General features: G+C 35.3%; 1 protein-coding gene across 4 annotated transcripts in view; it reads left to right on the top strand.

The window, feature by feature from the left end:
- Nucleotides 1–12,367, top strand: part of SRBD1 (S1 RNA binding domain 1) — a 123,746-nt gene that overhangs the window by 69,329 nt on the left and 42,050 nt on the right. For all 4 annotated transcript variants that reach the window (XM_025149162.3, XM_419463.7, XM_015283824.4 and 1 more), the window contains one exon: nucleotides 4,311–4,393. In XM_025149162.3, the coding sequence (XP_025004930.2) occupies nucleotides 4,311–4,393 (83 nt within the window). The remainder of the gene's footprint in view (nucleotides 1–4,310; nucleotides 4,394–12,367) is intronic.

Below are 12,367 nucleotides of genomic sequence, written 5' to 3'. Positions count from 1 at the left end.
GTCAGAGGACCACCTAGGCCATCTTGTCCCCTCTAGCTTTAAAATTTTATATGAATTTACTGCATGGCAGCACAATATGTTGCTGTCATTCCAAATACTGCAATGCTGTTTTCTTCTTAATTGACAACTTGAAGAAGCCTTGCGTCTATCTGGTGTGCAGTTTTTGTGGTTTTCTACTAGAAGCCCGTGTCACCACAATGCTAATGCTCTTTAATATTGAATAACTTTTTTTTTCCCATTTTACTTGGACTATCATAGTTTGCAAATGGTATTTCAGATGTTCCACGTTTGGTTCACTGATTACTGTGAGAAATCTAGTTTTCTGTTTTTGCCTTACATACAGTCATGAAATTTTTGAATTTTTGGAGCAAAAATGAAACATACCTTAGTAAAAGTGGAAGTGAGAATTTACCTCCTATTTCATTGTCATTATTCTAAAAAATCCGTGATTTATAGCCATTCCTGAATGCACTTTAAACATACAAAAAAATGTTTTTAATAAATATTGAAGTATAATAAATATTAGTGCAATATTTCAATGAATAATAATAATAATAAATAAATATTAGTGTAATATTTCAAGATGAAAAAGACTTGAAATGTAGTGATGTAAGACCATCAGGTTTTACTTTTGCAGTGTGGTCTATAGGGAGCAGACCTTGCATATCTGCAGAGCCTTCATGATTTCAGTAAGACTCTGCTTGTATTGCAGGAGTCTAGATCATGGATGAAACAGGCAGAGTGGAGCCTTATTGCCACCTGAAAAGAAACGCCTATTGAAGCATTCTTGTACTGTAAGAAAAGGTGGCTTTGCCTATACAATGGACAGTAGATTTTCATCTTAATTCAGTGTAGAAGTGAATTTTTTCCTAGAGGTAGTGTACTCTTAGTGATTTCCCTGTTCTGCTCTTTTGTTTTGAATTTGAAATGTTCTGGAATAAAATAGAGGCTTCAGTGGAAGCTCTGCAGGTCAGTGTCCCACTGGCGCATGTAGGAACTTCATCCCTTAAACCATACAACTGACTGCTAATTGATCTTCATGCTTCAATATTGTAACTATTTCCTGTATCATCCAGGCAAGAGCTTAACTATCTGTGTAACTTAATGCATGTCAAGAGTTTCTCTGATTTGGGTGGGAATACTGCCATGCATCTGTGCTGAAGGGCTTGTCTGGGTCAAGACCTGTATCTCTACTGGAAACCTCATAGGGATACAGTGACACTGTCAACCTAACTTTTGAAAAGTAGAGTCTAAATTTTCCTTTTTATCTCAAGGCTCCATAGAGAAGTTTATGCTTGGAAATGTCCTAAAAGATGTAATAAGAGGACATATGGGCAGTGACAGATGTTTGTACTCAGCTTGTCTAAAATGTAATTTTTGAAATGTTTTTTGTATGAAGTTAAAAAGTGAATTCTGTAAAACATTCTTTGGATATTGAGTTTATGTCAACTTTTTGGTAAACAAAATGTTTGGTACATGCATATAGGCTAGGAAACATCTTCTGAATGTTCTGGATCCATACTGCTTTCAAGGGTGTGTACTCCATTTTTGTTTGTTAGGGAACTGGTGATAGGTACCACTAGTGTTTCAAAGTAATTAATGCAATACTTACAGGAAAGCATTTCTGTAGTAAGCTATACTTTTGTGAGCTATAAGCAGTGTACTTGCACTGGTTGACCTTTTCTGATTTTTGACAAGAAGGCATATGTGATAGCCTTTGAATGCAGAGCCTCTCTCTTAGAGAAGCACACGTATCAGATGTCACCCAGTATAGTGCTCTCCGAGCTGAGCTAGCAAACTGCCATTGTCAGCATGTTAAAATTGATAATAGAAGGTATGAAAAAGTCTTGCATGACCGAGCAGTGAACTTTGTGCTAACTGTACATTTACAGTTAGCAAATCCTTAAAACTGAAATCTCTAATGCTGTACTCAAATGATAAGTTTTGTGGTTATGGTTCGAGGAGCCTGCATAACTAATAAGCATTAGATATACTGTTTTGGCTTCAAGTATCAAAGTTTAGTTGAGTCCTTTTACAAAATGCTGTCAAGTCTTTAACAATCTGCAGTAGTAGTAGCTGTCATTTAAATTAGGGCCTCCAAGATGATTAAAGGGTTGAGGCACTTTTCATACAAGGAACAGATGAGAACTGGGACCCTTCATCCTAGAGAAGAGAAGGCTTGGAGGGATGTCACTGATTTGTGGAAATATCTGTGTGAGGGAATGAAGAACGGGGCAAACTTTTCGATAGTGCCCACTGACAGACAAAAGGACACACATTAGAAACAGAAAATTTCCCCTGAACATGCACACACACAAAAACCTACTTATTTACTGTGAGAATGGTCAAACACTGGCAAAAGTTGCCCGGAGACAATAGAGCCTCCATCCATGGAGACACTCAAAACCAAACTGGGCACAGTTTTGGGCAACCTTCTCTACCTTACCCTGCTTGAAAATGAGGAGTGCGATGAAGCTACCTCAAAAGATCCTGTTGAATGTAAACAATTCTATGTAAAGCTTCTCTATCTATCTCTTATACTTACTTTATATCTGCCTATAGAAAGCTGTGTAAAGCTATATATATGTTTATATATTTATATAAAATATTGTGAAATTTTATAAAATTATAAAATATTTCACAATATTTTATAATATTTTATAATATTATATTTTATAATTTTATATTTTATAAATATAATATTTAAAATAAAATATTTTATAATTTTATAAAATTTCACAATATTTTATATAACAGTATGTATATAATTGTATGTCTTTTAATTGTATACTTGTGTATATAATATATATATATGTATATAAGTGAGTACATAAAAGTATCTGTACTTGATTTTTTTAAAAAAAGATTATGTAGATATTTTTGGCCAAACTACCAATTGTATATACATTTTTCTTCCTGATTCCTGTCTGTTCTTTCTCTGACCCACTGTTCATTTTCTTCGAAATGAATTTAATGGTAAAATAAATTTTAGAAATCACCTCTTGAAGTGATGCCAGCTGTGGAGCTCCTTCTGGAGAGAGTTTTCAAAGCATTGTGGTCATCTCCTGTCCCACCCTATTTCTCTCACTCTTACACAAGTACACGTGGAGGGAAAAGCAGCTTTGGCAACGAGACCTGGCCTTTGAAAACTTAGTTAAGAAAAGCTACAGTCCAGTGAAACCCCGTTTTCCTCTGTGCTTATCAAACTTTTTTAGATCTCTGGGCTAGGTTTGCTTTGTGCACTTCATTTGCTGCTTTTTTTTTTCTTTTGGTAGTTGTTTAGTGTGTTCTTGTTTGTTTGTTTCTCAATGTTAAGAGTAACTCCAGGCTCTGGTATTCTTTGTTAGTGTTTTCTTTGATATATAGAATGGATGGGGGAAAAAAGGTTATAAAAGTAATGCTGAACAGTAGAACTTAACTCTTTCAGTGTTTGTAGGAGGGAACACAGTTCTAAATACTGAATGTAACTCAGTATCAGCAGAAGTAGACAAAGATTGAGAATTTGAAGTTTGACATTTTGTAGATACGTATTTTTTTTCTCTAAGATTTCAATAAGTAAAATAGTAATCATTAAATGTATAATGTAGACTAAATGTAGACTTGAAAAATTCAGGCTTGATTCAAGTATTAGGATGTAGAAAAGCAGAAATTTCTTCCCTGTGCTCTTCCATAGCAGAAATGTTGGAAATAGCTTTATTTTTTTTCTACACCTGGTTATAGCAATGACAATCTGTATATTGATATTTTGGTACGCAGTTTAAATTAAAAGATAGCAAAGGAATCAACTACCTGAGAACTTTCTCTAAAGTGAATATTGAATTTTGTGGTTGAATTGTATAAAAAGATTCAACTCTAAATGTGCATGTTACCTTAGAAAATACAATATTTGAGAAATACACCTGTGGGTAGTTACAACATACATGATTTAGTGCATATTTGTTGCTATGTATCTATGATTTAACATTAACGAGTGTAATTTAAATTGTTAAATGTTTATAAATTTTAGTATTGAGACAAGGGAGAAATTTACACGGTCCTGTTTAACTTTGTGGCCTGAGTGAATGGATTTAATGTTGTGATTACAGTATGAAATCTTCTTCAGGTCTTTGTTTGAATTATTCAATAAAAAAGTTTGATTAACGCACTCTTCATCTCCTGTGTCTAACAGTGGAAAATAATTTTACTTTATTATTGATAATTTCCAGATTAAAATAAAATATTAAATAAATAGAAGACTGAAAAAATAGCAAAAACTGTTATATGCTTGTGATTTTCTGTTTAAACAATTGTTTTCTAATTTTCTTTTTCAGTTTCCATAGCTAGACGCGTACAAGACCCACTAGCTGAGCTAGTGAAAATTGAGCCCAAACACATAGGAGTTGGAATGTATCAGGTAAGATAATACATATCATTCCAGTAATCCATCATGATAGAAGGCAAAACCAAAATGCTTTTTTTATAATCAAGTGCTAACTAGTTATGTCTCCTTTAAGTGATATTTGTTGAATTCGTGAAGTGGTAATAAAATGCTTTTGAAAAAGCCAAAGAATACCTCTTCTCTAATCTCCGGTTTTAACGATTGTGATTGAGACTCAGAAATGGCTGTAGCCAGATTTATAGTCTATTAAAAACATCAAATCAGACAGGTAATTTGATATGTAAAACCTTTTTTTCCCCCATTGTTACAGCAATGGGGTTTTAGCTCTTTGTGTAAAATACAATAGGATATTGATCCTCCATTTAGAAGCCATTAATTTGTGCTATTTGATACATTTCTTAGAAGTTTATAATAAAAACATTTGTTTTGAAGTTTTGCATTTACTGAAGTTGATCTGGAAAACGTTTAGCAACTCACTGGTTTTCCTACGTCTTTGTAGGTTATTTCTGGGAAGTATCATCTACCTTCAGAGTATCTTTACAAAGAGAATGGCATTGAGAAATGGCTCATAGGACATTGCCATCTTTTAGTATATTAACATCAATGCAGGGAAGCATTTATTCACATACTTTATTCCAAGCAAATAGAGAAGTTTAAAAAATAAAAATAAAATAGAAACTTTAGAATGTGCTTATCTCTATTTTTGAGAGTATAGAATGTAAGTAAATTTGAAAGACTGAAATGGAAGTCAAAAGGAAAGTACTGTAACTTTTTGGATTGGTGTGTGAGTGTTAATGGGGTAGACTGTAATTAGGAGACTAGAATCATTTACTGACACTGCTAAAAGTGTTCCTTGCTAATGGTGGGACTTAGCAGTAAAATTAGCTTATGTCATTAATCTTTCAGTATGAAATATACCATAGCTCGGAGGAAAGCTAGATATAAAGGTTGAAATAATGAAGAGTTCTTTAACTTAGGTATCCAGATTTCAGGAGAAGTAGGTTTTAATGGGGACAGCTAAAATTGGGGTGGTCTTCTGGCAAAATTAGAATATTCAGTCTGAAGCATACTTGTTTTTCTTTGTTTGTTTGTTTTTGTTTTTTTTACTTGTGGAGATAGGTTGCTTTAATTTATACAAATAGCAGCATTAACAAGTGTACAGATTTTGGTTGGTCTTGGTTTTAAGGGAGAAGAAAGTTTGTGTTGTTTTGTTGTTTGTTTTTTTTTGAAGAGCAACTTGAAATGTGATGTCCTAACAGAAGTCCTTTGAGAAAAAATTGACTATTTAAAAATTAAAAAAAATTTAAAATTTAAAATTAAATACTTTACTCTTTGATGTATATACTGTGGATTCCTGAGTGCTCCTAATTTTCATTACTTGGCTAGAAGGTATTGATTTAGATGTACGCTATCTACTGTGACCCGTGTGCAACTTGTACAAGCATATACTGCAAACAAAAAGGCATAGAATTGATGGTAATTGTACATTTTGGGAAGCACTGTTACAATAACCATATTGTAGTGGCTGTTCACTACTGAAGCCTGTGTGATTTACTTGAGACTGATTTACTTGAGACTGTAATGGTTCTGGTAAGTACCATTTTCCTGGCTCTTGATCCACTGGTGATGTTTTACAAATGATCATCCAACTATATTATTTTTTCATGTCTAAAATGGTTATATGAAAAGTTTTGAAGAAATATAAAAGCCTGGTAAAGGTAAAATCCCTGAAGTTGTTCTTCCCCATTTAGCTGCACTTTTAAGTCTCATCATGGTTTCAATAAATCCCCTGAGAAGAGCATAACCTCATCAAGATTTTTAAGTGTCGCCCCAGAAGCCGTAACATATTTGCTCAAAGACAGAAAACAAACAAGCAAAAGGAAGATGTGAGGATAAGAGGAACTGAACTATTATGACTTGCTCTCCTTCAGAGAGAACAGTTGTTTATATCTCAGAAGCCAGACATGAAAAAGGTGGTTTTATCCTATGGAGAGTCCCAGATTAACAGCTGATAGACTCCTCCAGATAAAGAATACGTTAGGTAAAGAATTTGGTATTAAGAAGATGTTATTGTATTTTAATTTATAACCTAGTTGATAGCTACAACTTTTTTATTAATTTCTGTGATGAAATATGAGAAGTGCAGTCTAAATCAAAAATGTAACTGCCTTTTCACAGGGAAGGTTACTTTATCAGCCCACTGTAACTGTAAACCTAGCGTTTGCATATGACATCTCTTTTCTTGAACATTCTGAAGTTGATATATAGAAATTGGACAAATTTAGATTTGGACCATCTTGTCCTGAAGGACAGACAGTGCTTAGTCCTGTGCTCAGTCAGCTTGTTACTCCTCAGACAGAGGCAACTGAGGTTGACTGCTTTGAAAGCCTTGTAATGCAATCAGAAATGTGATTTCTTGAGAGATGGTTGCACACTTACTGTACATGAACCCAAATGTTGGCTCCCTGAAGTAGTGGTCTTGACATTTTTTATTTTTTTTTTTAAGTACTTCCACCAAATGGATATGACCTTTCTGTCAGCTTATCACAGGGGCCCCAACTACTCTACTGTTTGAAAGGTAGTAGCCAAGAGACATGAGTTTTGCCATCTTTTCTTGGAGTTTGTTCTCTGAAGTTGAAATAAGAGATGGATTATGAAGAACCTAGCTGACATAGGCTGTAGCTTTTCTAGTGGGATATTCACAGACTGTGGCACAGGTTAGTTGTTCACTAGGTTGCAGGTTAGTTCACCAGAGTCACCCTCTTGTGTAAGTGCTGTGTGAAGGAGCCGAGCCTTTTGTAGTCACTGCTTCCATGGCATTTTGGATCCCTCCCACCTCCTGTCCTCTCGGTACTATTTAGTGCCTCTTCATGTGCATGTGTGAACATGGATGTTTTCTTGTCTTGCAGAAGCTTTCCAAGCAAATTTTTCTGTTTTGGTACAAACACTTTAATCTGAGTTTCCAGGTAGCAGCAGATCTCTGGAAGTGGAGCCTGGTTAGCTGTGATTTGTGTTTACTTCCTTTAGATATCCAAAAAGAATTGAATACACAACCAGCTGATTTTATTCTCCTTTCAAGTTATGAATCTGAGTTTGTTGCTGCGGCAAAAGTTCGGTTTGTCAGAAAAAAAAATAAACAGACTCCTGATCTCTTAACAGGTACTTTCTTAAACAAAGGGAAGGATCACCTGATTTATTACAGTTTCTCTCATTCCAAAATTCCAGTTGCCTAGAGGTCCTTGTCTTCTTTCATCTTTATCTCATTAAGAAAATCGTTCTTTCCTCTCAGACAGGAACCTAGCCAAAATTAATTTATCACCTTCGGGCTGTATTAGTATGATTTCTTCTGTAGTCAAGCACAAGGATGATGCCCAGGCCCTGCCTGATGCAGTATATGTTTGCCTTGTAGCTGCCCAATCTCAGTTCAAAGCTTAATTCCTATGAGCAAAGCAGTTAGTGGCTCAAGACTTTACTGTACTGCAAAATGGATTTTGGCTGATGAATCACCACAGCAATTGTTATATGCTTGGATGGTGTAGATAAGAGCTGAGAACAAAGCTGCTTCACAAAGGCTGTGGTTAGGGAATTCAATTCCAGAGGAAAGAAAACAGATTAAAAAGTAGAAGAATCCTAGGGTGAAACAAAACAAAAACAAACAACAACAACAAAATCCTTCCTGTCAAACAGAAAACTAACTTTTCATAGGAGAATAAACCAGCACTGGGATAAGCACTGTGTTCACTGTTCTCTATTATGATCAAAATAACTGCAGGTAAAAGAGGAATTAAATTGGTAAAGCTTTTAAAAGTCAAAATAAGAATGCATATTACAATAAAGAGAAGGGGAAAAGAATGCTGAGAGATGAGGTTAAGTTTGGCTTGTCCTTTGCTTTTGATTTGACGTGCAAAATTCTTGGATGCTTGAAAAAACAGTAACCTCAACAGGGAAAATAGTCATGGCAGTGGAGCTCATCTAGGAATACAATATATGGTATGTGTTGAAAGATAAAAGTGTTTGACAGCTATAATTATTAACAAATGTGTTATATCTCTTGATTTTGAAATGCAAAGTCATATTTGATCTTTATAGTGCAAAACCCTCATCATGATATATTTTTGACTGTGGTAGCATAATTACTGTTTAACACATTTGGAGAATTAACATTCCAAAAGAATGTAAGATACAATATATGCAGCTTTGTAACCTCCAAAGTGCATTGAGTCCAGATGTAGCTGGAACATTTTTTGTCAAAGAAATACAATTTATGACTGATCAATCCTTAGCAGCGCCTCTCAGGGAGAAGAAATGGGGGGAAAAAAAGAAAAAGAAAAAAAAAAAAAGTTGAGCTAATTCTTGTTGTAGTCTCTTTACCTTTCTGGGGATCCCTGATCACAAGAGAATTTCATAAAGCCTAATTTGAATAAATAATAATACGAGCTAAAACTTTGGAAATACCTTTTCTGTCCCTCTCATCTTTTTCCTTCTTGAAATTCTGCTGGTCATTGAAGCGTATCAGTTTTTGTATTTGATTACCTGTGTGACATTTTATTATTTCTGGTGAAATTTGATAGTCATTTAATTGTGTGTTTTGTTTTGTTTTGTTTTTTACCCCAGAGTATGGACGCGTTGCATTAAATGGCAATGTGATTTAAGGAATGCTTTTAATCAGATATGCATTTTATTTAATAGGCTTGATTGCATCTTAAATATGGTATGGTAGGTGTAAACACAGCCCATTAGTTAAGAGTGAGGCATCCAACTGAACTAATACCTCAGTTTCTGTTGGAAGGAAGGGATTTTGTTCCTTTCTCCTGTGAGACTGTGTGGAACACTTTCTCTCCCATTGCTATCTTGTTGCAGTGGGACCTTTAGTAATTTAGGACGTAGCTTTTTTGCAGGCTGTGTGTCCCTGTGTGTCTTTCTTTGCCAGCTCCCGGATGACGCAAAACTGGTGGGCAGTACTGCAAGAACATTACTGGCCTGTCTTGCATGCAGCTTAAACTGAGGGCAGCCCTTTCATTTTGTTGCATTCTTTAATTCTCTTCCCTCAAAATGTGTCCGTAGCATTGCATCTGTCAAGTCTTTCTAAGTCTGCAGTTGTTGCCTGTGGTGACAGATTGGGTATTAAAAAAATTGAAGTGTTAACCTAATTTTTGACAGTGGCATCATTTCAAATGTTATTACTGTTCTGCACTCCCATCGTGAAAAAATATTTATTTGAGGCAGTGTATTTATTAGGTATATTTGATGCTTAATGTTTAATAATTTTGGAGATACCTGAGAGGCAAACTATAGCAAAATGTTAAAAATGCAGAAATCAAAGGAACTTCAAGAGTAGCTCTAAATCCCAGAGTAAGATCAAATACAATTTGGTCAGCCTGATACAACTGTGGGGCGAACAACTCTATGCATTATTTCTATTTGCTGTCTTTTCTGCCAGAAAGGCTGACTTGGCTGCAATGCAAGGGACATTTGTCAGCCTATTCTTACAAAACTCTAGCAAAAATAACTTGTTAGCTTTATTTAAGTTATTTTGAGGCTTAAAGAAACTTTATCTTTAGATGCATTTCTTTACTATTGAACTCAATGTTTTGGGTAAATTAAGCATTGTTGTATTGGGTTTCTAAGAGTACAAACTTGAAAATTTCATATTTGAATAAGAAACTGCCAGCCAAAAGAAAGCTGTGAAGTGTCTGATAAGTACAAAACAAGCATCTTCATTGTCTGAACGCTGGCCATCCAGAAACAAATTGGTGTGCAGTTTAAGAAAATCTTCACCGTCATCTTTTGTTAAAATCATGCAGAATTTTGATGATGAAAAGCAGGAGGCATATTTATTGATATCTGATTTTGATTATAAATCCTTTGCATATTATGCTTTCATGAGGGCTGTCCTGAAAATAACACCTTCTACCTGATTATGTTGGACCACAACATCAGAGGATATTGGTGGTACGGCAGTAGAGGCTGAACCTTCCCAACAATATTTTGTTGCTGTGCTACAGAGGGGAGCAATCTAACAAAACAGTGTCTAATGTGCATATGAAGCAAAAGTGTGTCATTGAATTCCTCCATTCAGACATTCATTGACACTTGCTGAACATTTGTGGAGACCAGACAGTGGATATGAGCATAGTGAAGTGGTGGGTGGTGCATTTCAACAGTGGTGACAGTGATTCACCCTCGCTGGTGCATATTTTTACAAGTGCATCATGCAGGCTCTAGTTCATTGCTGATGAAAATGGTGGTGACTGTGTTGAAAACAGTATTTTGTAGCTGGGAATGTGCTCTATCAAATAGTGTTATTGTGCTCTTTGTATCTGTTGTAGTTTCCATGGAAATTAAAAGGAGGCATTATTTCTGGAGCGGTCTTCATTTTAAATAATGTGGACCAAACTACTGGAGATGGCTGTTCCTTCAATCAGACATGTACATTTTTCACTGAGTGTTTAAGAACTTTATTTCCCTTCTTTATTTTTTGGATTAATTGACCCATAGGGTATATGAATTGTTAGGTGTATTACTTGGATCGCATAGGACTATCACTTATGTGTGACGTGACAATATGATAATTTATGACGTGCAAGAGAGTGGACTTCTTAATCTCTGAGGTGTGATTGTCAAAGCAATCTTAAAATTGAACTTGCTTTATTAAGCTTATCTAAACAAATTTGTATTGGTTTGCAACTTAATGTTTTGTGTTTAAGAAAACAGGATGTCTAATTTATTAGGTGAACAGTGCTTTTTATATTGTGTGATTCATGTAGCTCCTGTGGAAAACTCAGTTCGGCAGGAATGTTATTTGCTGGTTGGAACTATAGATTTTGGTTTTCAACACCAGGCTGAACAGCCTGTCTACACAATGCTTCAGCATTCTTTCTCTATTACTACACTGAATTTATACATGCAGTTAGGCACTGGATCTGCTATGATATATTCAGTTTCGTGAGCTTGCTTATGATTTTTTTGTACTTTAACTGAAATGTCTGCGTAAAGAGAACTTTGAACAGTCGTTGTCTATGTATACCGGTGTTTAGTTCTATGTATGTTACTTACTATTGGCAATCTGATTACTGTGATGGTGTTCTTATCACACCTTTTAGGCAGCTTGTGACAACTGGTTAACTACAAGTGTACTTCAAGTTGAAAAAACTTAAAATGTGAAATTTGGTGGTAGATTGGATTCTGTCTGCAACTGTAGGGTATTGTGGGAGAAAGTGGCTAATTCTGATAAACAGTATAGACTAGAGGATATCTTGCCATTATTTAAAAAGACAAAAAAGCACATATTTGTCCGGTTAATTCCTCTATTAGGTCTCATTTCTGAACAAATTCATTGTGACTTTAAAGATGGGCAAGTGGGATAGTATTGCACAAGAATGCTCTTAGCTCAGCTTTTCAATAAAGGAAACTTTAATCTCTCTCCTGAACCCCTAGGCTCCTGTAAAGAGGGCTATTCTCACTTATTTTTTTTTAAAGAGTTGCTCTGAAATCTGAGGAAGAGGGTGGGGGGTACTCTTCCAAGTTTTAAAGTGTACAAAAAAAACTTTGAGTGTGGTGGTTTTCCTCATAAAATCTCATTAAAGGCAGGCGAAAGAATGTCAGTAGGAAAGAGGTGTGCAAAGTAAATGGATGGGTACACTCGTCTGTGCTCAGTTCAGGAATTCCAATGCACAGGAAATTATGGAATCCTTTTGCTCGGATTAGTTATCCAACCTTCAGCTAAGTTTTGCAGACCATCAATTTGCTGGCTGCAGAATCTCTTAATTATAGCGTAGTAGTGGTAAAGTATTAGCTCTGCTAGGAAACTAAGCAAAAATCATACATGTTCTTGCCCAACACCACTGTAAGGGCGAATAATGTGCTTTTCATTTTGAAGAGTAAATGTCTGTGAACTAAGCCATCTAACATCTATGGGAAGAAAATCTCTGAAGACAGCTTTGTCAAAAAAGAGGCGGGCAGTCTATAATGGTTTTTGGATGTTTCTTC

This window comes from Gallus gallus, chromosome 3 (assembly GCF_016699485.2).
Source record: "Gallus gallus isolate bGalGal1 chromosome 3, bGalGal1.mat.broiler.GRCg7b, whole genome shotgun sequence".
Classification (NCBI taxonomy): Eukaryota; Metazoa; Chordata; class Aves; order Galliformes; family Phasianidae; genus Gallus; species Gallus gallus.
The sequence above is the reverse complement of the archived record's forward strand: the minus strand, read 5'-3'. Positions and strand labels throughout refer to the sequence as shown.